This window comes from Phaeoacremonium minimum (assembly GCF_000392275.1).
Source record: "Phaeoacremonium minimum UCRPA7 unplaced genomic scaffold PA7_03_scaffold_140, whole genome shotgun sequence".
In the NCBI taxonomy this organism is placed as follows: Eukaryota; Fungi; Ascomycota; class Sordariomycetes; order Togniniales; family Togniniaceae; genus Phaeoacremonium; species Phaeoacremonium minimum.
Genome location: NW_006921047.1, coordinates 215,452 through 241,988, shown reverse-complemented (window position 1 = coordinate 241,988; position 26,537 = coordinate 215,452). Strand labels below are relative to the sequence as shown.

Below are 26,537 nucleotides of genomic sequence, written 5' to 3'. Positions count from 1 at the left end.
GTGTCTGATCAGCATTCTCGGATGTGTATGCCCCTGAGATATGTGGTCGGGTATTGTGTTGTCCGATGAACCTATGCCACCTCTTGACGCCAAATCAGACAAGAAGGAAAGATGTAGAGGCCATCATTCAGCCAGCTAAAAGAAGGTGCCCATCCTACCCAGATGAACAATATCTGGATAACCCGGGCTTCTCAAATCACCTGAAATCGCCCGAGATGCCATTAAGAGGCAGAAGCAACAGAGGTTGAAGCACGATCATGTAAACCGCGACGCACTTCCCTACTCAATAAGTATTTTCGCACTCAGCACTTGGCTTTCCGGATTGAAAAAGCAAATATTAAATATCAAGGATTTCCAAGGCTACATCTGATCGGCGGCCAAAACATAACAGACAGTATATTACTGGTGGTCTGCCATGTAGTTGTCTTGTCGCGAAGAAGAGGAAAAATGTTGAAGAAAGCATGCAAAGAAAAGTATTCGGGCAGCTAAGGAGGTTGGAGGTGTTTCTGGATGACACCTGCCGGGTGGTCAGTGCACTCGGTAAAGTGGGGCTGAATTTTTTGGGTCGTGAGTAATGCGACAATCATGTCGGTCAAAGACCTTAAAACATCCTATACTATCCTCGACACCCATCTCGAGGACCAAGCAGCATGTCGAACATAGTAGGTGCTACCGCCCGCCGTGCTCTGCGCGAGCTTCCTGGAGTCGTCGTATCGGCGGGTCTGGCGCAGAAGACCGTCAAAGTTCGAGTTGGCGGTCATCAGTGGAATAACCAAGTCAAGAAGGTGTGTTGATATCTCAAGAGACTTCTCTGCACGATCATATGCATAAGGTCCCGCGGCTGACAGGCTCTTGGCAGTATTTCATGAAAAAGGAAACATATCTGGTTCACGACCCCAACAACTCGCTTCGAACCGGCGATGTGGTCGCCATCACACCTGGCTGGAGATCATCTCAGCACAAGAGGCACGTCGTGAAGCACATTTTGTCGCCATACGGCAGCCCCATCGAAGATCGCCCGCCGATACCGACTGAGGAAGAGAGGATAGCTGCGAAAGAAGCAAAAAGGGCAGCCAAGCGTGAGAGGAGGGCCGCTAGGAAGGAAGCCGAGTTGATCGACAAGAAAAACCCAAGCCCACAGGATACATCAGCATCTTCGAGAGAGGTTGAGAGCTCGAAAGATGTTGACTGATTTTACATGCACGCCGACAGTCGATGGTACCGAGTATGAACCTGGTTTCGCGGTCATTTCTTTATAGAAGTGATGAGATATCACAACTGCGCAGAGTCGAAGAGGTGCTAGGAACGCTTTCGCGGTCATTTCTTTATAGAAGTGATGAGATATCACAACTGCGCAGAGTCGAAGAGGTGCTAGGAACGCATTCGGGCTTCTACCTCCTTCTTATACGGGGGCTGTATATATGTACAATACAATTTCAAACAAATTGGCCGAATGGTTCATTGTCAGCTGGAAAGTTGATCCATCGCGAAGACGTGGTCGAGTCGGAAATCATAGCTAAACAACTAGGTTCATCAAGGGCATTTGATGTGTGTATCTATATTGGAGCCAATAGCGTAAGAGCCACCCGAATTGCATAAAAATATATCATTGGAAACCGATACATGAGATAATGTGGTGGTTCTCTAAAGTACGCCAGCAGCTCCTGTTCCTACTCGTTGTCTTATCTAGCCACCTCTTTCGCCAAATTCTCGAGCCCAGTCTTCATATTCTTTCAAACCAGCCTGGCTAACACTGGGGCGTATTGTAGTAAGACTCGCCATGAAGTCAGACAGTTCAATGGGACGAATCTCATCCATTGTCATATGCAGAAGCGCCTCGCCCAGGGATCGCAGAGGTCCCATCGCAGCATCTTTCGCCAATGCAGTGATATCTGAACCCGAGAAGCCTGCAACGTAGACATTTAGTATGTAGAAGAAACGGGGAGGACATTGGCGAATGCCTCTTATCCGTGAATAAAAGCTTACCTTCCGTGAGTTCAACCAGCTTTTCCATGTCGGTATCGGTCAAACTGTGTTTTTGTTGACCAACAAGAGTTCTCAGTTGGACAGCCCGTGTTTCTGCTTCTGGAAGAGGAATGTATTGTCGCCGAACAAACCTGCGCCTTGCGGCTTCATCTATCGCCCATGGAAGATTTGTCGCAGCAAGGACTAGCACTCTGTTAGGATCTCCGCGATCTTTGTCGCTCACTTCCCTTCCAGCTGCAGCTCGCTGCAGGTCACTCCATTGAATCAAAAACTCCGTCTTGATTCTTCTAGTTGCCTCATGTTCTCCAGAGCCTGAGCGTTGGGATAGTAATGAGTCGATTTCGTCCACAAAAATGATGCTCGGTGCAAGTAATTTGGCCAATCCAAACAAGGCTCGAACAAGTTTTTCAGATTCGCCAAGATACTTGCTTGTCAAGCTGCTGGCAGATATAGAGAAAAAGGTTGACTTGGACTCAGTGGCCACAGCACGAGCCAGCATGGTCTTGCCTGTTCCAGGTGGGCCAAACAGAAGCATTCCGCGGGCTGGTTCCCGAAGACCCATGAAAAGATCAGGCCGTAGAAATGGATAAACCACGGCTTCTCGCAAAGCATTTTTTGCAATCTGGAGGCCGGCAACATCATCCCAATGAACCTCATCCCCCTGAACAACGATTTCATTTAGAATCTGCTTTGCTGCGCCTTTATCAACACCTGGTGGCAGATTTCGCAAGGTTTCGGCCTTCCTTCGTTTCCACAGAGCAGCTGGGTTCTTCGTGTCATCGTCGGCGCTGGACTCGTCCCCTGTTTGTCCTCTTGAATCGGCGAGTAGAGAATTTTCTTTCCTCTCTGCTCGAACTTTTCTTCGCCCATGTGGCGAAGTCCCGGCGCGGTCGCTGTCTTCCACACTAGAAATCGAAGCTGTTCGCCTCACATGATGCTGTCCTTTCCGACGAACTTCCCGTGCCGGGCTCGAAGCACTGTGGTCAATAGGTTTACGTCGGATGGGAAAATCTCTCGAGCCACGGCTGTCCGTCACGGATTCGAGATCACTGTCTTGAACCCGGAATCCTTCATCAGTCTTGGGTACCCTTGAACGCATATCCGTGGGAGGAGCAGTCCTGTGGCGTGGTATCCTTTCCGACTCAGAGCCTGTTAAAGCATTGGCAGCGGCACTGATCGATATGGGGGAAGGCCGTTGATAGGTAGCATCATCCGACAATCTTGGAAATTGGGAAGAATCGAAACTGTGTCTTGTTTCAGTAAGCTCCGTATCACGGGAGCTAACAAGCCTTCTGGAGTGGCTGTCCCACTGCGGTCGTGGGGTCGTCACGACACTGCGGGATTCTATCTCAGCCATTTCGGGGTTGACTGTGTGAGGAGGCGAAACGATAAGTTCGGAATTGTGCCCCCGAGAAAGCCGCTCTCTTAGGTTGATACTATTCCACGCAAGAGATGCGGCCTTGCTAGCCCCAGGGCCGTCAACCGCTTTTGCTTGAGCGTGACGGGAGGGTTTACTGGGCCTGTCCCCCAGTTTGCCCGGGCGGAGTGTGGTTCTCATAGTCCGTTTTTCAGGGCTGGATGACCTTGATGGCTTCTCCCGGGACGCGGACCCAGACGACGGGGCAAGGCGCGGCCTGGAGGCAGTGGGGCTAGCGACGTCAAAACTAGAAGCTCGACTGCCGCCTACTACCGCTTGTTCTGAAGATGAGCGCGTGGGAAGCGAGGGTCGTGGGGGTAGACTGGGACGGGAAAGCTCCGGGTAGGTGATGGCAGGTATCGTTCCCTCTCCAATCCACCCAGCTTCTCGGAGCTCCGACTCCGTTGAATCTAGGGGCGTGGACACCTTGCCGCTCGACGAGCTTGCCAGGGGTTGGTGAGTGTCGTCTTGGCGAGAGAGCCTCAAGGCTTCGAGGAGATCTATGCGTTCTTTACATTGAATCTCTAGCTGGCGCAAACTCTCCATCAGCGCCCTTTCGGTCTCGGTACGCGGCATGTAGTTCGAAGGCACTTTGTTTGCGTTGTGGTCATAGATTTGGTCGAGCGCCGATTTCCAGCATCGTGTGGCTTCTTCTTCATTCCCCTGGCAGCGTGTCAGACCTGGAATCAATCGAGGCAAAGAGGCAGAAGTAGGGACGGCGGGGTCAATTACCTGGCCTTCATAATAGACCGCAGTTGAACAGGTCAGGTAGCACTCGTCGTATGTCCTCTGCAAGACAGGAAGTGCAGCCTTGTTCCGGAGCATTGTAGTGATGCTGCTGAGGACAGCATACCGGAGCTTGACGATTGTCGCTGGGGGAAGGCTCAGTGACAGCGGGTTACACGCGTGAACTGGGATGGTGGACGGGGGAAGAAAAGCTACCGGACAAATGAGCGACGACAACTCTTAGGTATTCATGAACTCGCTCCGTAATCAAGCATCGCCAGTGGCATGAAGACAAGACTAGACTGGACGGGGGAGGGTTGTGAATGCCTTTCGAGGTTGGGCTGTACTTGACGTGCTTGACGGTGAAGTGTGACGTAGTGGGGTTGGCGGAAGCCACACTGCACGTTACGGCGGGTAAGGTTTCTCACATGGGGGATCTGCCTACCAACACCTTGACTTAGACCCACAAAGAACCTACCAATCTATCCAAGTTCATACCCAGGTAGTACCCATCAAAGGTGTAAAGACATGCAGATGATATTACAGCAAGATGATCACAACTGTCTGGCTTAGAATTCCAGAATTGAAATCGAAAGTACCACTGCCATGCTCTCTCCGACTTCGTCCTAGGGAGCTTGCTGCCCGAGCGAGGACCCTGAGCTAGTTCTCTTCTTTCAACGGCACACCACCGTTTTATATGCACTCCATCGAGATGAAGTAAGTGATATACCAAGATCAGGCGTCAAGTCACGCATCACAAAGTGCAGCCTATACGAAGCTGCTTCCTCACAACATGCTCGATCACCGTGCTCATCTTCACGACTGGAGGTTGAAAGCCCATGTACAACTGAAGTGCTGCCTTGACAAAACGTGATGTGTTTTTATTACTGCTTAGTTGCCAGCATAGCAGACTGTTAGCCAGATACAGATTCCTCTGCGTTCTAGCGGGCAGCGTTCTCTCAAACTGGCAAACTCCTGTCCTGCTAGCCGTACAGATAATCCAGGGTGTTACGATAATAACACCCGAATCTCACCACTCGTTCTAGGGAATACGGCACGCAGATTCTGAATTTCTTCAGTTTCGCTGTCTGCGAGCCCATTTTGCTCAGCGGTTTCATCTGCCAGCATGAGAATGTCCTCCACATGTTCAAAATCGACACAGAACCGCTCTGCGGCTTCTTCCACGACCTTTCTAGCGAGCGTTGAATCCTGAAGACGCTTCAAATTCTCCATCGCATCCATAAGGGCTGACGGCAAGAACTCATCAAGGGTTTGGCTTGCAATGGAGAGCCGATCAGGCTGCAGAGGTTCCAACTGTCTTATCTGGCCAATATCTTCAGGCTTGGACGTCAGCGGACCGAGGCTCTGGAAGAGAGCGTCCAACCCTGACTCCAGGCGGAAGAAGAAGTACTGGCTCTCTACCAAGACCCCGAATTCCGTCTCAACTTCCTGGTGCAGTTTCTCAGTCGTATTACGAGTGAAGTCGAAGGCCCCGACGACAACTGTAGCCGCTTGACAGCAATTGACGAGAAATATTGATCTGGCTGGAGAGCCCATAGACTTGGAGAGGTTTCGACAGCCTGTCATGAAGGGGTCGAAAGCCTCAGCCAGTATTGGTTCAAAGCCGGCGGTCCGGTCATCGAGAGAAGCTAACGAGGTATCATAGGTTCTCATGATGGCGGTTAACTGTTGAAGAGCCTCTTGGAGGAACTCTGGTGGTCCCAGATCTTGGGGTGCATGTTGAAAGTCGCCTTGCAAGGTAGCAATGTGGTCTCGCATGAGAGACCGGAACTGTCGCAGCGCCTCAGACTCCAAGCCTCCTAAAGTCTCTACTAGAACTGATTTGGGGGTCAATAGCTTAGAAAATGTAACCTCGTAGAAGCTTAAGAGATTGGCGAGCTTATATGCCATGATTGTCTCCTCGTTGGTTTGAATAACTTGCTCGACGCGCTGACGAAGTATTCGCGAAGCACCAGACATATCTCGATCAACCAACTCATTGAGAGCTTGTACAGCGTCGAATGCAGGTGCGTCTTCGGAATCCTCGGCGATGAGTCTCCAGACCTCATTCTCCCGACCCGCCTGCAAGCCCTTGGCTAAATCATCCCCTTCGGAAACGAAAAGGACCTCCAATGCCTCTCTCTCGCTGACAGCAGCGGAGTGCATCCAGGCCAACATGTCCCCAACATATCGAAGAGGGTCATGCGCTACAAGCTCGATAGGCTTGGCCGACCGGTTTTGAACGCCAGATACAGACGACCCAGTGAGTGCAGCAAAGAAAGCATCTGACAATACATGCTCTCGTGCTTCCGCGAAGAAGTCTAGACAATTCTGGAACAAGGACGGCCTTTCGGCAAGGACGCGCAATGCGCGACGAATTGAAGTCCCTATTTGCGGGTTCTCGAGATTCAAAGACTTGAACTCGCGTTGGATCCAACGGTACAGTTTCTGGAATGCCAGGTTAACGTGGTTAGATGTCTGCTCCATGAGCTCCAGGCCGATGGTCTGATTCTCAAAGCCTAGCAGGACCTCACAGTCCTTGCTAATTCGTCTAGCCTTGGCCAATGTCGAGAAGAACTTATCGTCCACCGCTTCCGAGGTGAGAGCCAGTACAGCTATCTCATTCTCAGCTAAGATGAACCGTTCCCTGAACGATTTGACAAGCTGTTGTTTTGTTTCAATATCCCGTTTTTGCGCCATGAGCGTCGAGGCCTCATCAATGACGGAGGAGGTAGCATCATGGGCAGCGTTGACCTGGCGTTTCATCTCCGTGTAATTTCTATTAAGCCTGTCAATGGTGATTCCGATCCGGCGTAGTTGCTGCGTGAGAATTAGAAACAGCCAGGGAAGACAAAAGCCGATGTTGACGCAGGAGTTTTGCTCACATCGACAACTCGACCAAACTCATTGATAACTTCCCCATTGCTGTCTATTACCTCCTTCTGCAGATCGAGTCTAAGCTGTCGCCGTAGCTTTGGTTTGTTTCCAAGACCCCGGTCATCCAACAGGAATAAGGCATCGCGAAACTCGGAGTCAGCGTAAGAGGTGGAAAGAACGGTGGACACCTTGGAGGAGAGAGGATTTGAGCCTCTCGTAGATGAGAAGGTGGCTGGAGTCTGAGGGGACAGGGGTCCTGATGCTGTTCCAGCGGCGCCTGGTGGTGGCAGTTGGCCAAGGGAAAAGGTGTCCGAAGTCATAACTGTTGTGGACGTTCCCTGCGCATTACGTGACAATCACGGATTCGGGTTCGACGGCCTTCCTAACAAGATCGGATTTGCTGGCCATCGACTACCAGAACGCACAAGACACCCAAAGCCTATCGAGTCTAGTGATTATAGCTGCGGGAGGAACAGACCGCACATACACGCACACGAGCGCACGCCCTTGGTCTTGAAGCTTACGACTCTCGGGTGCGTGTGAACAGAACTCTACGGTAGATAAGGTCTGTAGGCTGATACTCTAGACCTAAATCGAGCTGTCCCGTCTAAGGCCAGGCCAAAGCAAACCTGCTACTGGCTGCGCCTGAGGCAAGTAAACCTTGATAGCTGCGCAGAAGTGCACAACTCAGCTGCGAGCACGTTATATCCTGAGTATCGGCCCGAGATAATGCAATGCTGAAATCGAGTGTAAACCAACTACATCCAAGTTGTGGTAAAGGGAATTGGTTAGAATTCAAGTGGGTGCCTGTTGCACTTGTAGCTTCCAAGTGTAACTTCCAAGGTTTACGTACATCAGATACCTGGTATGCAGTGACGGTTCTGGAAGGCGGTCTAGCCGAAAGAGCGACCAAATCACGCTCACCGCCTGCCGCATCCAGCCACAGCCGTGGTCACTCGTCATACACCCACCTTCACTGGAGTCACCTGCACCTGGGGGCTGTTCCGCTGGAGGCAACCGCGAACCGCGAATGACGAGGCACTCACAGTCCGACACGCAACAAGTCACAACGATCGAGTGACATACTCCAGATGACCTCCTCACTTCGATGCTCATCAAGACGCATGCCATGATCTGAAGCATTGTCGTCACAGCCTCGTCTCTTTCTACGAGAGCTTCGAGCAGCCACAGCCTCCGCAACTTCACCAGAGCTACCTATCGGCCCTTTACACCGACCCTCAGACTGATGCTCCGGCCGAACATTGTCATCGTCCTATGAACGGAGCCATGGTCCTTGCCTTCCCCGCTCGATTGATCCTTTCCGACCTGCCATGGCTTCGAATATATTCTCGCGGCTAGCTCCCCAGGGTCAACACCCACAGCGATCCTTCTATGAAGAACTCCGAGGCAGGCGGCGGGGAGATGCGCTGGACGTGGAGGACCATGCTGCCATTGCGTTGGACGAGGAGAACCTTAATCACCCATTCCACGATGATGATCTTGATCCCGACACGCTCGCTGTTGAAAGCAGTCGGGTTACCATAGAACATGAGGACGGCGACAACGACGTACCGGCGTCCCTACTCGTGGAGCCGCATGAACACGAAACGCTCTTGAGGCGTGGGGAACCGCGAGCCAAAGCCCGGTCATCGCGGTCTGGAGCGGTTCCCGGTAACGCAACGAGGAGGACGCGTGCACAGTGGGAAACGACCCAGAACCAGCAGAGGTTGCATCACGATGATGGCGTTGGAGGCCCGCTGGACAGAGCACGGCCCGCTACAGTTATGGCCCAAGTTGCATCTGGCAGCGCCAAGCAGAAGGCCATGTGGAGATGGGTTAATGTCTCCAATCTCGACAACTTCATCACAGATGTCTATGATTATTATCAAGGTGACGGACTTTGGTGCATCCTGCTGGAGCGACTTCTCCACCTCGTGTACGTGCATGACTGCTCTTGCTTCTAAGACCTGTGGCATAGCTAACGGTGGATAGAGACGTTGTGTTTGTCGCAGTCTTCCTGACGTTTCTAACGCAATGTGTGAATTACTCCGAAATTCCTAATAGCAAGTCGTTGTCACAGATAGTGATACCCCAGTGCACCAAAAAGATGTCAGGACTTTGGAACCTTGGTCTCTGGATCTTCGCATTCTATTTCGTCTGGAAGTCTTTGCAGTATCTTCTCGACCTGCGGCGGCTATTCAACATCAGAGACTTCTACACTCATCTGCTCAATATCCCAGAACACGATATGCAGACGATATCGTGGCAGGACGTTGTCGTCCGGATCATGGCACTGAGAGACCAGAATCCTAGGACGGCTTCTAACCTGACCAGAGAGCAGCGTAAGTGGATCGGAAGTCAATCGAAAGAGAGGCTGGATGCCCACGATATAGCCAATCGATTGATGCGGCGGGAAAATTATCTCATCGCCTTATTCAACAAAGATATTCTAGATCTATCTATTCCTCTGCCTTTTCTTCGCAACCGCCACATGCTTTCTCGGACTCTCGAGTGGACTTTGATCTTTAGCATTCTTGACTTCGTGTTCGACGAGCAGGGACAAGTCAACCAAGAATTCTTGAAAGCCGATCGGCGTGGCCAGTTGAGTCAAAAGCTGAAAGCCCGGTTCATGTTCGCAGGATTTATGAACCTGATTCTGGCTCCTTTCCTTACGGCTTATCTCATCATTGTTTACTTCCTCACTTACTATAATGTGAGGACTTTTCCATAGATCGCTAGATTTTCCGAAACTGACAGCGTGTGCAGGAATATCAGAAGAACCCTTCAGCCCTCAATGCTCGTAACTACACGCCGCTCGCTGACTGGAAGTTCCGGGAATTCAACGAGCTACCGCATCTGTTTAGGGAACGCCTTAATATGTCGTACCCATTTGCAACGCGATACATCGATCAGTTTCCCAAAGTCAAGATGGAGCGACTGGCCAGAACTATTGCATTTATCGCCGGTGCAGTGGTCACCGTGTTGGCTATTGCCTCGCTTATTGACCCGGAAATGTTCCTCAGCTTCGAAATAACACATGATAGGACCGCCTTGTTCTATATCGGTATTTTCGGCAGTGTATGGGCTTTCGCTCGTGGCAGCATCACAGATGACGACAGTGTCTTTGACCCCGAGTACGCCCTCCGCCAGGTGATCGAGTATACGCACTATCAACCTGATCATTGGCAAGGCCGTTTGCACAGTTTCGATGTTAAGAAGGAGTTCGCCGACCTCTACAAGAATAAAATAGTCATATTTGTTGAGGAGATACTCAGCATCCTTATCACGCCACTCATCCTGATTGCAAGCCTGCCAAAGTCCAGCGATCAGGTAATTGACTTCTTCCGAGAGTTTACTATTCATGTGGATGGGTTAGGGTATGTTTGCTCTTTTGCTGTATTTGACTTCAAGAAGGGGGTCGGCAATCCGAAGCAAGCAGGAGGCAGCGCAGACGTGCGGGATGACTATTACTCAACGAAGCATGGGAAGATGGCGGCTTCATATTACGGGTTTCTCGACAACTATGTCATCAACCCCAAAACAGGCATACCTGGCCATCTACCCCCTGGGGCTCGTCACCAGTTCCACCCACCACCAGCATTCCCTGGGCTTAATTCTCCGACATTAGCGGCCGAGATGCAGACCTCTAGGATAGGCCGCAGCGAACGGACCAGAAGTCGAGCACCCGCAGGCCTTTCGCAGGCGGCTCGAACCCCTCGATTCGGGCCCGCCCCGCCGCAGATGTCTCCCATGGCATCCATACTTCTGGATCCGCACCATCAGCCAGCAGCGTCGACCTTTGGGACGCGGAGTATCCATCGTCAGCGGCAAACGAGAGCTGGATACCAGGGTGAGAGCAACATCATCGAGGAGTCTCTTGAAGACGGAAATGAGGATGGCAGATCGGGGAGACCCGACGAGGAAGACATCTACGAGAGCGGACACGGCCTGGACGAATCTGCATGGCAGACGTCTCCTGCGAAGACGCTAAGCAGAGAAAACAGCGGAGCTATTGCAGAGGAGGCAGAGGTTGGTGTTCTGGGTCTCATGTACCAGTTTCAGCACCAAATGAACCATAGATCTGGCGGAGTTCGTTGAGAGTCGCGGAATTCGAGCTACACGATGCTGGAGGGAAGGAGCACTTGGGCGTTACAACCAGGTATTTTTGGGGAGCGATGGAGGTGTTCCGGAATCTGCCACTCCAGTTGTTTGAATTACAGATGCATTAGAAGACCAAAGTCCCTCGTGCTATGCTTGTAGTCGAGTCTCGCCATTGAGTGCTATGTGGTGGGCTATCCTTGTTGTCTGTTGAGATGTGCAGGGAGGTCTTGGCATCCAATCTTCTTGGGCGCTCTATCCACTCGTGGCTATATATATCTCTGGGCTCTCTGGTCGGGCAGACCCTGCCAAGAGCGAGAGAGGGGACGGTGACTTGCAGTCGAAGGAGATGGATGGAGCATCAACTACTTAGATACCTACAACTACCAGGGTACTTGTTCATTTTGATTTCACAAGGGAGCCAGGTGGCTATGGTATCCACCTAATGCAGCTCTATCAGTCAACGCGCGGCGGGTCCGACTGACAGCCGTTGCACGGCGTACGAGATCAGTGAGCCGAATAGACCATCAGTGCGGCGAGTCTCAGGTATCGCAGGCAAGAGAGTGATGCGTACATGTATATCATGTGTCAGCGCGAAACATGCAGCATCCTTGGAAGACAGAGCACACCTAAGACACATCCTCGGCCATAACAAGTATGGGTGAGCGAGTTGTGCAAAGGACCCGAGGCCGTTATTTTTTGGTTCTTTCCTTTTTTGATGCACCTCTCTCTCACCACTCATCTTTAAGAGGACGGGATATTAGATGAAATGAAACAGAGCGGAACTCCCGCGGTAGAGGAAACGTGGTTGTGAGGTCGTATATACGAGGGTCATGGGCAGTCCGCGGAGGCAGATGGCCGAAGGAGCCGAATCAAGATGGCAGGTTGGTTGGTTGGCCGGATCCGAGGGGAAAGGAGGTTTGCCCCGGGGCGAAAAAGCCGAGGAGTCGCGGCCGGCCGACTCGCTCGCCTGCGCTTTGGATGCCAGTGAAGAGTGCTATGCATTGCCTGTACTGCCTACATGCCTAGTAGGTAAGTACCGGTCCTGTACCTTGCAAGAAGTAAGATATGCTCCTGGTAGTGCGGACGTACCCGTTGCAGTACGCAGTAGGTAGGCAGGGAGGTGCCCATTTCGAGAGATGAGTCCAGCAGTCTCTTTGGTCTCTTTGGTCTCATTTGGTCAAGACGACGAAGACGAAAAAGAGGATGAATCCCTTCATTCATTACCTTGCCGCCTGCCTTGCCTCGCCGCGCCTCGGTTCTCATCACGGGGATTTGTGCTCTCAGCCCACGAGGGTGACAGAGACAAGAGACAGAGTGTTACGTACAAGATCACATATCTCCGGTGGCCGAGTGGCATCAAGCACGGGGATGATGATGCCTGGGACTCTAAAGAAGTAGGTACCTTGACTTGAGTGGGTGGGTAGGCCGGCGGTGTATTTATGATTGATCGCCAACCTGCGGCGCCTTTTCACTACTTTTCATCTTTCCTCCTCAGTTGTCTCAAGTCCATCTCGGGGATTGATACTGTCTCTTCACAATTATCTGATCCCGTAGATTTTGTCCTCCTGTTTCTTAAGAGTTAACCTTGGAAGTGCCTAGGCGAGCTAGGCTGGCAGGTATTCGGCTTCAGCTCGCTATTTAGCTAAGGTAATTAGCCACCAATTCCCGTGGCTGTGGCGCCCCGTCCGTTCCCCCCGGCTGGCCTGCCTACCAGGTAGGTACCTACCTACTGGGTACATAGGTACACCTAGTACCTACACATCCAGGCTTACCTGAGTTGGCTTAGCCAGCGCAGCAGCGATAGCCTTGATAGGTAAGAGAAAACAGAAAAATTACACTCACTGGCAGTCCGGGTACCGCAGGTACATACAACCTGGGAGCTAATCTCTGATCTTGCACCTCAGACCTCCACTTTACCACCCAGCAGGTACCTGCCTCCAGGCGGCTTCAGGCAGGGCAACAGTACTCCCTTGACTGAGGTGCCTAAGGTACCAACACTACCTACCTACCTACAGTACCTACCTACCTACCTACCCAGTAGGTACCAGGGGCCCCTACCTCACCTTACCTAACCTTGCCGTACTCTACCGGTGCGCTGAGCGAAGTCGCAGAAATTTCCAGGGCGGCCAGCGTGTGCGTGCGTGAGGCAAAAGAAAAAGAGAGGCATACCTACCTCGTCGTCTTCCATATGCCAGCCACGATCCGAGCAAATCAACAAACCACCACCTTCTCCCCTCCCAATCCGCAAATCCCGGACATCACGAGCTGCCCTCTTGCTCGCTCGCACTGAGGTTTTCCTCTCGCCGACCCCGTCGAGCTTCCATTCCCTGCCCGCGGTTCCGGGCGGCCCCCCTCAGAGAGAGAGAGAGAGCTCGCCAACCACCGCCCATCCGTCGTCCATTGCGTCACGATATTCCTCACCTTCCATCTTCCCGTTCGCCGCCTCCACGATCCTGCCTTTCGTTGGCCCTCAACCGCCTGCCGCCGAACCTCCACCCACTGCGAGCTTCCTCGTCGCCATCCTGGATCTCCAGGCCAAGCCCTACGGCGAAGCATCTGCCGCTGTGGCCCAAATGGCCCAGCCAAATGCCGAGGCCGACGATGACTATGAGTCCGTTCCGCCATCATCCTCTCTCCGGGCCAGCATTGACGCTGCTCTCTCCATCGCCGAACTGTCGCTAACATTCTTTTGCCTAGCTACGAATCCCTCCCTCCCAACTTCTCCCTGCTGCAGAACATGGCAGCAGGCGCATTCGCGGGCATAGCTGTCAGAACTGCCCGCCTCCGACCCGGTCCCTCAACTTGCTGACACAGACATACAGGAGCATACGGTCATGTATCCCATCGATGCCATCAAAGTGAGTCCTTGCAGCCCCTCCTCCCTCCGAGTCGGGGTCCCTGTCTTACTGACCATCTGCGATATAGACCCGCATGCAAGTACTTAGTCCGTCTCCGTCCACAGTCTACAATGGAGTCATTCAAGGGACATATCGCATGGCTACTGGTGAAGGTTTGATGAGTTTGTGGCGAGGAATGTCCAGCGTTGTAGTCGGCGCAGGTAGGTTGTTTCCCATCGAGCCCTTTCATCTCACCCGTGCCAATGGCCACCTCCCGTTTGTGAGGAGTCTGACAAGCTAAACAGGTCCCGCACATGCTGTCTACTTCGCAACATACGAGGCTGTTAAACACATTATGGGTGGAAACAAGGCTGGAGTACACCACCCCCTTGCTGCAGGTTGGTCGATGGAATAGCCTTCATTTGCAATTGAGGCGCCCAGGGGTGCTAACCTGTCCGTAGCGACCAGCGGAGCTTGCGCGACAATTGCAAGCGATGCCCTGATGAATCCTTTTGACGGTACGCAGCATTGTCGCAGTGAAAACCCGGCGATGGGCATGGGATACTGACCCGCGAAATAGTCATCAAGCAGAGGATGCAGATTAAGAACTCGAGCAAAATGTACCGGTCCATGTTCGATTGCGCCAAGTTCGTTTACAGGACGGAAGGCCTGGCTGCTTTCTATGTCTCCTACCCTACCACCCTATCTATGACGGTGCCTTTCACCGCTCTTCAATTCCTTGCCTACGAGTCAATATCGACGACTATGAACCCAACAAAGGCATACGACCCCACGACTCATTGCTTGGCCGGCGCTGTTGCAGGAGGCTTCGCCGCCGCACTTACCACCCCCATGGACGTCATCAAGACTATGCTGCAGACCCGAGGCACCGCTTCTGACCCTGAGCTGAGAACCGTGAACGGATTCATGGCCGGCTGTCGTCTCCTCTTTAGGCGAGAAGGATTCCGGGGTTTTTTCAAGGGCGTGCGACCTAGAGTTGTCACCACTATGCCCAGCACGGCCATATGCTGGTCAGCTTACGAGGCCTCAAAGTTCGTTCATTCCGCTGCCAATACGCGCTATGGATGCAGTTGCTAACGTCGATGCGTTCTAGGGCCTACTTCATTCACCAGAACGCTAGCTCCTGAGACAGAGCAAGCTATGACTCGAGGCGTTAATTCTGAGGTGAGTTTCTGAGCTCTCCCATCGTTATCTGGCACTTCCTAGCTGTCGAGGTCCCGGGAACCTCCTTCAAGATGCATCCGCTTGGGCCCCTAACCTAGTGTTCTGAATCTAACGCGTGTGGATAGATCTGCTCCTGAGTCCTGGATAGACGTCTCAGCTTGCCCATTGGCACCTTCCGAGGCTTCTCTTGGCCCCTAATGAACCCCCCCACTCGGGGTCCTCGTGAGGGCTATGGAATATAGCCCACAACGACGTGTATATATTCCTCGTGTCCGAATTGTTCGCTTGCTGCGAGCCGTGTTAGGCTGGTAGGCTGGCCAGGCGTTACTCGGGTTACCCTTCGGCAGAGAGGGCCTGCAATTTGTGTGATATAGCGATCCCAACAGATCACCTTGCGTTTGTCATAGTTCACCGTCTACGTGACGTGAGATCAATACAAAGTGACGGAACGCACCATTAATGTACGCAGTGGACATGCATATCTGCAACAAAACATGTGCATCTGGCTTGTTCTTACTGTGATATGGCTCAGATAATTCAAGGTACATTGATGGAATCCTCCGTGTTCACCATTGGATCCATCTGATCAGTCGTCACTGGAGAGGACATTGAACCCAGGCAGTCTTCCTTCCTGGGCAGACGACATCCGGCTCCAGCTACCTGAGCTGGCGACTGGTGAGCATGACTTTCCGGGCACCCAACTTCTCGGCCGTCGCGCCCTCGGTTATGTATCGAACCGTGTAGGTGCCTTCCAGGTCGCTAGGAACTATGTAGAAGCCGCCAGAGCCGGACTGAAGCAGGTTCCCCCGAGCCATGGCCAACAGGAAGCCCTCATAGCCTATCCAGATGTAGACATCCGTGTCGCTGAGATTGACCGCCGAGTGAGTGAAGAAGAGAGGATCAGACGCCCCAGGGGCAGTGTTGATGACGAGAAAGGTCGGGTCCGGCAGCGGCGGGGTGCCAGGTGCACTCGTTGTCTCATCGACGGAGACGTATATCAGGTCGGCTCTATTGCCGAGGGCTGGATGTGTGAGGGTTACATTGAAGTGTTTGAAGGGAGCAGGGAGAGGGAGCCTTACATGTGATGTTGAACGCCTCCTTGACACTTGATGGAATACCGGCGCCAGTGTATGCCAGACCTAGTTTGAGGTATCAAACAACTAATTTAGTAGATTTGCAGAGCCTATGATAACTTACCATCCCCGTACCATATTCTGTGAGTGATAACAGAGCCTCCGGTGGTTGATTCCCAGGCAGAGAGGTTGAACGAGTCGCACAGGACGGGGGCTATCAGGAAGCCATGTACTAGAAATTTACTGCTGCTTGACAGGAACTTCATATTGTATTAGCGGGAAAGAGCCGCAGACGTAACTGTTGGTGAAGCTAGACAATGCTCGTTAGCCCCTTAGAGTTCACCCGTGGCTATCGACGAGGTGATGCTGCATGCATACTTATACTGCTACCCAAGCTCTTTCTGCCGGCCTATATAGCTTGCCACGGAGTGACCTGTTGATCCGAGCCCTGAATCCAATGCTAGGCTTTGAGTCGTCCTGGCTGTTTATTACCATGCCATCTTTTTGACTCCATTTGTCACCGTTAGTAAGAGGGATACGGTCCCGGTCACGAGAGGGATGACATCAAATCATAATGAGCCAAATAGATTGCACGCGGCAGGACCCCAAATTGGAACTCTGTTGGTACCACGAGGCTCGACAAGAGAGCCTGGCTGATAACTCCTAGCGGATCATACTCCTCACGAGTCGAGTGAGCCCCTCTTTCGCGAGAATAGAAACCAGCTAGAAACCTGGTACGATTGTGTGGAATAGGTGGAATGGCATAGGATTTCTTCATATGGGCAGCAGGCTCGTCTATTGAATTTAGGCTGATGAGCATTTCCACCAAATTACCCAACTAGTCCACGGATTGTTATAGCTACCGCACCTATCTTTCGCAGACAAAGCGCACGTAGAAGAGACACGCGGACGAGTAGGTGAGCGATGCCATCATCAACACAATTATACACCATGAAAAGCATCAAGACGCCGTTGTGACACTTATATAAGATCCCCAAACTCCCTCCTGAGCCCAGGATACGCTCGAATGCAGTCAACTTCATTTTACCCACCAAACCCAAACCCGCCAGGGAATCCACCCCCAGATCCGAATTTAAACTGGAACTGCTGGCCCTGGCCACCTTGCTGAAACATGAATGGCTGGCCACCGCCGAATGGGCTACCCTGGAAAGGGTTCTGTTGCTCGTGAGAATTGGGGTCATCGCCCCTGTCGAAGCGGGCCCTGAGCTCTGGGTCACTCAAGACCTCGTATGCCTCATTGATGGATGCCATTTTCTTCTCGGCGTCTTCCTTGGTGAGACCCTGCTTTGCCGCCTTGTCAGGGTGGTGTTGCTTCGACAGCTTTCGATATGCCGACTTGATCTGTTTCTCGTCCGCATCGTGTGCGACGCCAAGAACCTTGTAATAGTCCTTGGTCTTACTACGCTTCAAAGCAACCTGGGCCTTCTGCATCAGAGGATTTATGACATCTTGCTTGTCAGGCCGTGCTTCGCCAGCCTTTTTCAGCGAGTTGATGGCTGCCTCGAACTCTTCGGCGTCCAGCTGGGATTTGGATTGATAAAGGAGACCGTAGAATGAGTTTTCATCCAGAGCAAGGGACTCAACACAATAATCCTTCATCTTCTTGTTGTTCATCTAGCAGGACTGTTAGCACAGGTAACCCGGCAGTTGTGAGAAACATTCCGTTTTGAACCATACCTCATAGTAACCTTGACAAGCCAACTCAACCAGCCTCGAGACTAGGACGTTAGGTGCAGTGGGGGGGATGGTGCCGTCCTCTCGGAAGGCCTGCACCTGATCTTTGACCTCCTTGATGAGCCCCTCGTCGTCGGCAGACGGGACCAGCAGGCGCGTGCCCGTCATGGGTTGATTCTTGCTAAATGCCTTGTCGACTTTGACCATGGTTTTCTCAATTGACTTCTCCTGCCGTAGCACCTTCTTGCAGAGTTTAGATTCTGGATCGGAATGCAGGCACTTCCTGATCTGGGCCATGCCATTCGCCAAGTCGCCCAGGGCGAAGAAAGTGATTGCTGAGATCTTGACGTGAGGGGAGGTGTCGCCGGGCTTCATGTTTAGGATGTGGTGTAGGTCGCCCATGCCCTCCTCAACCTCACCCTTTGCAAAACGACACCTCGAGCGCAGCTCTCGCAGAGCAACGGAGCGTGTCGCAACTCGGATAGCGACGCCGGCTTGGCTTACACACTCGTCCCAGTTGCCGTTCTGCTCTGCCGTCTCGGCGAGAGAGGCCGCGCCCTGTGCCTCAGTTAACTCATCCATCTCCTTGGACCCAATTCCCTTTCTGGCCAGCATGTACTGCTCTCGCGCGCCATCCCAGTCGGCGCCTCTGGCTCTGATCTTTCCCAGCTGAACATGGGCGCCCTCGAAGCCGGGCTTCAGGGACAAGACCTTGTTGAAGTCTTCGGTAGCCTGAGATGTCCTGCCGAGGGAGAGGTAGGTGGTGGCGCGCTTGAAGAAGGTGAGGTAGTCGTGGGGATCGCGGGCAACGGCAGCATCGTAGTATACCAGAGCATCTGCGGTCTCTCCTTTTGCCAGATGGATCTGGGCCGAGGAGAGAAGGGAGGAGATTGGCGTGTCGGAGGGTATGTCCTGAGCTGACAGAGCGTCCACCAGGGCCGGCTGTACGGAGAACAGGCTGGCAGCAAGAGCCAAAGCGGACAAGGGGGGATACATGTTTGGCGCTTCTGAATGTCGGTGTCAAGAACCTGGGTTTTGTAGGTAGAGAATACTGCCAGCACAGCGCCTCGACCGCGAGGTCAGGTCAAGCTGGGCAAGGGACAAAAGAGCGAACCTCGATAAGTGAGGGAAGAGCAGCAGATCAGGGTCGGCAGAAGGAGGGAATGAAAGCCGCCGCTGAACTGAAGAGAGGCGCACGGAAGCGAGAAAGCAGATTTTGAGTTCTTGCGCGGACTCGGAACTCGAGACTCGAGACTCGAAACTCGATGAGGTCGAGTATGGCGCTTCGTACTTTGTAGGTGGTGTAGGCTATTTAGAGGGCTGCAGTTGAAGATCGTCAATCTGGCCAGATCGAGAGGCGTTAAGGTTGACAAGGCAAATCGCGGGCGGGCTGCAGGTGCGCAAGGTATCTCTCTATCTCTCCGCATCTGCAGTCTGTGCTTTGACCAGCTGGCATTTTCAGTCACCCAGACCTACAAATTGAAGGCGTCCGGTGGCGGGAGGCGCCCTTCCAAGGTTAGTATAGGTAGGTAGGCACCTGGGCCAGCTACCTAGCTAAGGTAAGTCCCGTCCCTGCGAAGCACTACATACCCAGGCTCCCAGGTAGCCTAGCCAGGTAGGTACATGTGTGGAGGGTAGATAGCGGCACGTCTGAGGCGGGCTGTTGGGAATATGCGCCAAAACCCCACCAAGCCCACCAAGCCATGTGCATGCCATGCCAACCTACGAACCTACCTTAGGAACTCTACCTAGGTAAACCACCAAGCTAGAATAGGTACCTTCCCACACCGACCAACTCTTTGGCTTCATATTGTCCGATCACACAACAGGAAAAAAAGAAACAGCAGCGTTCTACAACGGGTTGGATTTCGGAAAGCACTGGTCAAAGAAGACACCAGGGGTGCAATCAGGTAAACCCCAGCCGATCTAACACACCTACATACATATGGTCTGGTAACTGGCGATAACCAACATCGACCCTTGTGTTTCTGTTTACTGGGTACAACGTGGACTTGGCGCAGATTCAGATACCTTCCCAAGGTTTTTCAGCCCACCACAGGGCTTTGTTCTAATAGTCGAGTGATTCGGACGGATTGATTCCAGCCAGCTAGCTCTTGACAGCCGCCTCGACTGTCAGGCCCGCTCACACCATGGCGCATCACAACTTGAACGCCGCCATTTTCTCTCCCTCTGTCGCCCGCATAGCTGCTTCGACAGCCAAAGACTGGAACTACGTCGACAGCTGGCTCAGCTCCAAGTTTCACGGCCGCGCCCCGCCGCCCTTTGAGCGGAACCCCGATACTCTTAAGGCGCTGCTGGCTTTGGCTGCTCTGAACGAGGCGGCTGACGAAGACCGCGACCTTGTTGCACGTGCTGAGGCGTTAGCCCTGCATGGACTGAGCGAGGACACTGAGTGCAGAACTCTTCAAGATGCCCAGCGCGGAGGCTTTCCCAAGACCATGTCCGCTGTCAAGAATGACATATTGTTGGCAATCGAGGACGGCCTCACGAGAGAAGGAAAATCGGCTCTAGAGGCCGTTGCTTCTGCAGCAGTCCAGCTAGGCATCGCTTACCCCGAGCCGGAGAGCTTAGGAAGGCGGATGGTGCAGCTGCAAGCGCAGAAGTTTGACTTGGACCAGGCGGCTGAACGAGTGGCTGTTCTCCAGCGACACATCGAGGCCGAGTCCGCACAGATGGACCTTATGCTGAAGTCTCTAGAAGGAGACGCGTATCGGCCAGCCTCCGACCTAGCAAAGCAGAATCTGGAGATACAACGAAGAATTAAGGCCATGGCAGCCAAGCTGCCCGAGCTCAAGAGTAGAGTCTCAGCCTTGGCTACCTCGGTCGGCTCCCCAAGCCATACCATTGAAGACATTCAGAGAGAAGAGTCAGTCTACATTGATGTCTTAACCCAGAGAAAAAACCTGGAGGCTCAGGTCCAAACCTTTCACGGCCTTCCACCGGATACAGACGCCGCGCGCCAGGAGCTAGAAAATCGACGGTCCGAATTGCGATCCATAACCCAGCGGAGAGATGCCGTGTTTGAGGGATTAGTCGAACGAGAGACACCACGGAAAAGACCATGACGGACATTGAATGAGCAAATTTGCCTCCAACACGACTTCCCCGGGCTATTAATTGTTCATGATTATGATGACTCATAGTCTGTTCTCACTCGATACGTTTACATAATTATAACAGTTTCACTGCTGTCCTCGTTTCCCTCTGCCTGAGACCGCCCCTCCGAGTCGCCCAAACTGCCTTCCGAGGCCGGACCTGGGTTTGGCGACTGGAGCTGCAGGCGTTGGTGCATCTTTCAATGGAACTGGAGGTCCCGCTCCCAGACGTGCCCCTTCCTTCGGAATTTTCAACTCTAGCCCGTCAGACAGCCGCAGGTCAGCCATGGCGAGTGTTGGTCCATCATCAAGTTCACCGCCTACTCGCTGAGCCCGTCGAGCACGCTCTTGCACCGAACGGAACTTCTCCAGCAATTCTCCCCAGCGGATGATACCCTCCTCCCTGCCTTTGAGTCTGTTGGGTCTGTCAAAGGTAGTGGCACTCGGAGTGGTTGAGTTGCTATAACAAAGCTTGTGAGCACATATGTCGCATGCACAGCACAGTATAGGAGTAACTTGAGGCTGATTTTGCCTCTTTTGCTAGGGATGGGGAGGGAAGGCATGGGCAGGCGCGACTTACGTTCTCGACGCGATATGCAGGTAGCCTACTGAGCTCACACTGTTCAGGCGGTTCTTCAGTGCCGCGAATGCCGACGACTGGGGCAGAAGCATCAAGAGTCCGTAGAGACACTTGTAGATGTGAGGGTATTTGTCCGGTTCCAGCAGCTGGAGGCGAAGGTCTAGGATAGCCATAAGCGAGGTTTCGCAGGAATGTACATGTGCAGTAATTGTGATACGAGTTTGCGGGAAACCATAAAGGGGACACCTACATGTGAACACTGGCGACTCCAGAAGTTGCACTAGCTTGTCAATTTGAATGAGAATATTGACCGTCATCTCCAATTCAGCACTTGGACAAGTCAGATTAGATAGTCCGCAAGAAATGGAGGGTACTTGGGGGAAGACATACAAAATCTGTAGGAGATTGTAGGCCTGCTCATAGGCTTGCGCAAGCAAGCATAACGAGAAGGTTGCTACCGCGTTGTAGCACCAGGAGCGGAAAAGAGCAACGAAGAATGTTTGGCCGTCCTAAGACAATGTCAGCTCGGCCATACAGGCTTAAGTTTTTGAATGGAAGCTAACCTTGGTCTCCAGATTTCTCAGACGTTTTCTCAATTCGGACAGCTCCGGGGCTGTGATGAGATTATTGTTCAGATTTTGGACCATTATACTAGCAAACTCTACATCTTCCTCCTTCTCGATGCAGTCGGCGAGGGTGCGGTAAATTCGCTCTGCACTGAGGCTCACGCACAGTTGACGGATGATAAGATTACCCCGGGTCTCTAAAAGCTTCCTGTCTGTAGAAAAGAGCTGCAGGAGACTGACCATAAAGTTAGAAAAGTAATCATCCTCGCTGTTGCGAGATATTTGGGAAAGTAGTTGTAAGTCTTTTGTAACTACCGCTTCGGCAGGGTCGGAAAGGGTCTTAAGAAGAGCAGGAAAGGTCCCGTCATTGAAAGCGAGCACTTTTCTTGGTGCCTTTCGGTGCAACATTATTAGCCACGTCAAGGCCGCAACTCGCGTGGCTTCGTGATCGTTCAGGAAAAGTAGCGTCAGTGAATTTACTGCTGCTGCATAGTCCAGGTCTGCTTGTGGATTGCTAGAAAGTGCTGGTGTAGACACTCTTGGGGTATTTACCGAAGGCCTGTTCTGCGCTGGCGTAGGGCTTCGTGCTTCGAGTTCTCTCGAACTAGAAAGCGACGCACGAGTGCTTGAGGCGCCATCCTGTCGCTCCCCTGGTAGGGGTGCTGGGATACGAGAGGCATTCTGCGACAGAGGCAATTCTGGTTCGTCAGAGAGAGACACCACGTAGTCCATGAGTGACGTGTTGACTCTTGCGGCAGCTTGACGGATTGACTCAACTCCGCTTGCCATGGCCGGTAGGAGGTGGGCCAGTATCTTTGGTGTGAAAGGAAGCACTTCCTCTGGGCAGATGTCCAAGAAATCGACGATCCATCTCAGAGACTCTAATAAACCGTCTTCATCTATTAACGATGTCAGCTACTGGTGAGGGTATTGGCCTTGAAGACGTTTACCTAACGGCGAGTCGAGAGAAGCCGTGAGTATCTCGAGAATGGCTCTGTAGTTGATTTGAACATCTTGTCCCGGGACCCAGTCGTCTTCACTACTCGTGTCGTCTTCTTCATTAGCCGTAGTTGAGTCGACCTCGTCCCCTTCCTCAAGCGCAGCCTGAACACTGCCGCTGTCGACGGACTCTTCTCTCTTACGTTTGCCATCACCCTTGGACTTTCTGCTCTCGGCAATGCCTTTCTTGACGCGAGCAATGCGCTTGATTTCGTTGAGAAACTTGTCCAAGCACCCCTGGGTGGCCACGTGGACATCTCTGTTGGGGTCGCTGAGGAATTTTAATAGACTACTTAGGAACTCGGGGAGATATACGACGAGCTCTAGATCAGGGATCGAATCCAGCAAGACGATCCAGCCGACCAGAAATGTTCTGGTGAAGGGGTTGATTGTATAGCTGCGCTCTTTCAATAATGGAATGAATTGTTTGAGAGAGAAGGCAGTAGGTAACTCCGCATGCTCGTCAAGGGCGTCCTTATCACTCTCGACGTGATCCGCTGGCATTTCCAACACACTAACGTAGGTCGCGGCGGACTCTGAGACGATATCCTTGATCAGTCGGTCTAGAAGTTCAGCCCCATTCTTGACGGACAGTTCGGAATCTGCCCCAAGCTAGTACGGGAGGCAAAGGCGTGAGCATTTTTACAGAAGGCCCTAGGCTCAACTCTTGAAGAGTTCGGCGGCCAAGACCGTTAGGCACGGAAACTTACCTTGCAGAGTGCATCAAATATATGGTTGAAATACTTCAAAATCTCTCCTTTACCGACTTTGGCGATGTTGTACATGGCTTCACATGCATAGTAGCGTACACGAGCATCGTGATCGGTAAAGCACGCTAGTACTGGAGGTACAATAACCTCTAGATACCTGGGAAGTTCCTGAGGAGGTCATGAGACGCTGTTTTTCCAGCTAGCCTGGGGCATGGCAAGTGAGAGTTGAACTGACCGATCCAAGAGCAATAGCGGCGGCGGCAAGGCCGATCAAGCCACCGTTGCGGGCATGAGGCTGGTGGACAGCGTAGGCATACTCGTTGCAGAGCTGATCCAGTATTGCCTGTACCCTGTCATAGTCCTTGCTCGCCACCAGCTCCCGAATGACCCTTTCGAGCCTAGCGAAATGGTCAGATGTAAGTCATGAAACCTGGACGGTAGGCGAGACCAGCACAATCACAAGACAATGAAGATGGCAGAGAGCAACTGGGAGAGGGACGAAAACATACTCGAGAGCACCGACTTTCCGCTTGTCGTAAAGCTTATCGTTCAAAGCTCGCTGGATGTTTGTATCCATGATTGACAGGATTCGAAGGAGGACGAGACAGCTATCATGCTGTTGACGAGAAGTTGATGGGGGCGGAGACTAGTAAGGTCTGGGATGAAACAACAGCAGAGACAATGGATCCAGCGTAAGGTAGCCGGGCGACGGTCGTGAGATTGCTATTCAGATGCGAATGGCGGTAGAGCCTTTTGGTCCGAGGGGCCAGCTCCCAACTCCCAGCTCGGGGCTGTGAGGAATCGATGGCGACAGATGGAGCAACGCGCGGAGGCGGCGGCGGCGGCGGCGGCGGCGGTGAAACGAGCCCAGATGAGAGCGGCGCTGGTGATAACTCCTGGGACAGATGCGGAGCCGTTACAGTAGGAATGAGATAGTCCCGGCCGGTTTCTTTCGGGTGCAGCCGCGGAGAGGATGAGACCGGAATGAGTGGGTGCACAATAACGGGCGGCGGTCGTCAGCGGTTGATCGGCGTGGGTAAGAGGCTCAAGCAGCTGAGGCTGGATCCATCTGGCGCGGGGCCGGCTTAGTGGCCTTAGGTACAGACCGCAATGGTAGCACTACCTAGGTAGGTAGTAACACTAACTAAGGCAAGGCCATGTAACCCCGGCCCTGACGTGGCGTAGTACTTAGTGTAGGTAGGGTAGTGTGGTGGTAATGTAGGTCAACGTCATATCCTCTGCCCGCTTGCAATATCTGCTCGCATCCAGGCAAGAGGACATCTATCCATCTATCCATCTTTCTGGTGTATCTGGCATGAGTTTGTCCAATGAGTGCATGGTTTCCCTCGATATTCGGCTGGCGCGGATCGATATGGATTCGCCGTTGAAGAACCAATTCGCAGATGCATGACATCGTTCATGGAACTCACGCGGAACTTTCATGTTGTCCAAATGGCCATGGATCCGACCCTGTACTGTTACGTCTGCTATGCTGACGGCGGAGAGGCCTTGCTTGAGTAGAAACAGCACCGTCAGCAGCAGTTCGCTGTGCAGTCGTACGGGTGGATCGGATAATGCTCCTATCCGTGTCAAGGGCATATGCCCCTTTTCAGCCAAATGCTATGTATGTAAGTCTCCTCCCCGCATCTCCACCACTTACCACTTTCACTTAGCATCTACCCCGGATGCGACCTGCCTACTCAGTCCCGGGTACTATATCCATCATGTACTCGCTCTATAGACGTGCCTTCTAGATGATGTCAGGGTGCGTAGGATAGCTTGGGTTAGGTAAGCTCCAAAGTACACCCAACGCCGGTAGGTTGGGCAGTCAGCTTCACTTTCCCGCCCGTCAGTACCTTGAATCCTCGCAACAACTGTTGGCCTCATGGTCGCCGCATCCGCTCGTCCTTGTAAGCTCGACCTCAACCTGCTCGCTCCTTAGTCATGCCTCCCCGATGCTTGCCGCACCTAGCTCATTGGCTGCCTGTCTGGGCGAACATATGTCACCTCTAGCAGTAAGGAGGATGCGACAACGTCGAGGCTCCTGGGCAAGCTACATGACCTGCATACATGTCAGAATGGTCAGCCGTCAAGGACTACGGAGTCTACGGGAAAGGAGTTTAGCCTCTCGATCGCCTTACGGAGCTTCTTCCTCCGGTGAGATGCCTCTGGTTACATCCTGGGATGATAACGATAAATCGAGAGTTGACCAGCTTGTCTAGCTTCCCGTCTGTTTTTGCCGCCGCCGCCACCAGCAGTAGCTCCTCTTCGATGTTCCCGTTCTTCATAGTATCGTCTTGTTGTGCCGTTACAAGATCGACGCTTCGAGTAACCGAGTCCTCTTCCACCGTGCCTAGTGAGATCTGAGGTGTCCTGCAGCACACGATGTTGGCTCCACTGTCTTGTGTCTTTCAATGCCAGACGATGGACAAGTAGACCTGTCGTCTTGGGTTCGGAGCTCTCGCAGACCCAGTTACTCTTGGGCGACTGTCACTGTGATGTAAAACTGATTGACTACTCGATCCATAGCCCGGGCTCATTTGCCAGAAGGAGGCTCGACGAGCCTCTCACATACTCATCTACTGCGATGCAAGTCAAGACCGTCAAGGCTCAGTGACCTTGACAACAAATGTCATGTATGTAGTCTTTCAATTTGATCACTTCTCATA

The 26,537-nt window shown here is 52.7% G+C and overlaps 7 protein-coding genes across 7 annotated transcripts; 3 read left to right on the top strand and 4 right to left on the bottom strand.

The window, feature by feature from the left end:
• Positions 1-5,137: 5,137 nt before the first annotated feature.
• On the bottom strand, positions 5,138-7,052 carry UCRPA7_1954 (putative oligomeric golgi complex subunit 6 protein; the record flags this gene model as incomplete). The annotated part of the gene is made up of 2 exons (XM_007914532.1): positions 5,138-6,908; positions 7,015-7,052. 2 exons carry the CDS (start codon positions 7,050-7,052, stop codon positions 5,138-5,140), a joined length of 1,809 nt encoding a protein of 602 aa, XP_007912723.1.
• A 1,738-nt stretch (positions 7,053-8,790) lies between these two features.
• UCRPA7_1953 (putative autophagy-like protein 9 protein) lies at positions 8,791-10,656 on the top strand (the record flags this gene model as incomplete). Its single annotated transcript, XM_007914531.1, has 4 exons — positions 8,791-8,942; positions 9,536-9,719; positions 9,773-10,383; positions 10,635-10,656. 4 exons carry the CDS (start codon positions 8,791-8,793, stop codon positions 10,654-10,656), a joined length of 969 nt encoding a protein of 322 aa, XP_007912722.1.
• Positions 10,657-14,140: 3,484 nt separating this feature from the next.
• Positions 14,141-15,092, top strand: UCRPA7_1952 (putative mitochondrial rna-splicing protein mrs3 protein; the record flags this gene model as incomplete). The annotated part of the gene is made up of 5 exons (XM_007914530.1): positions 14,141-14,165; positions 14,250-14,342; positions 14,406-14,462; positions 14,525-14,996; positions 15,059-15,092. The coding sequence occupies 5 exons, from the start codon at positions 14,141-14,143 to the stop codon at positions 15,090-15,092; spliced, it is 681 nt and encodes a 226-aa protein (XP_007912721.1).
• A 693-nt stretch (positions 15,093-15,785) lies between these two features.
• UCRPA7_1951 (hypothetical protein) lies at positions 15,786-16,468 on the bottom strand (the record flags this gene model as incomplete). The annotated part of the gene is made up of 3 exons (XM_007914529.1): positions 15,786-16,150; positions 16,209-16,268; positions 16,327-16,468. The coding sequence occupies 3 exons, from the start codon at positions 16,466-16,468 to the stop codon at positions 15,786-15,788; spliced, it is 567 nt and encodes a 188-aa protein (XP_007912720.1).
• A 778-nt stretch (positions 16,469-17,246) lies between these two features.
• UCRPA7_1950 (putative and tpr domain-containing protein) lies at positions 17,247-18,893 on the bottom strand (the record flags this gene model as incomplete). Its single annotated transcript, XM_007914528.1, has 2 exons — positions 17,247-17,837; positions 17,901-18,893. The coding sequence occupies 2 exons, from the start codon at positions 18,891-18,893 to the stop codon at positions 17,247-17,249; spliced, it is 1,584 nt and encodes a 527-aa protein (XP_007912719.1).
• Positions 18,894-20,047: 1,154 nt separating this feature from the next.
• Positions 20,048-20,983, top strand: UCRPA7_1949 (hypothetical protein; the record flags this gene model as incomplete). Its single annotated transcript, XM_007914527.1, has 1 exon — positions 20,048-20,983. One exon carries the CDS (start codon positions 20,048-20,050, stop codon positions 20,981-20,983), a length of 936 nt encoding a protein of 311 aa, XP_007912718.1.
• A 606-nt stretch (positions 20,984-21,589) lies between these two features.
• Positions 21,590-24,445, bottom strand: UCRPA7_1948 (putative vacuole morphology and inheritance protein 14 protein; the record flags this gene model as incomplete). Its single annotated transcript, XM_007914526.1, has 8 exons — positions 21,590-21,753; positions 21,844-21,923; positions 21,984-22,102; positions 22,157-22,206; positions 22,780-23,058; positions 23,110-23,770; positions 24,104-24,266; positions 24,378-24,445. The coding sequence occupies 8 exons, from the start codon at positions 24,443-24,445 to the stop codon at positions 21,590-21,592; spliced, it is 1,584 nt and encodes a 527-aa protein (XP_007912717.1).
• Positions 24,446-26,537: the final 2,092 nt, after the last annotated feature.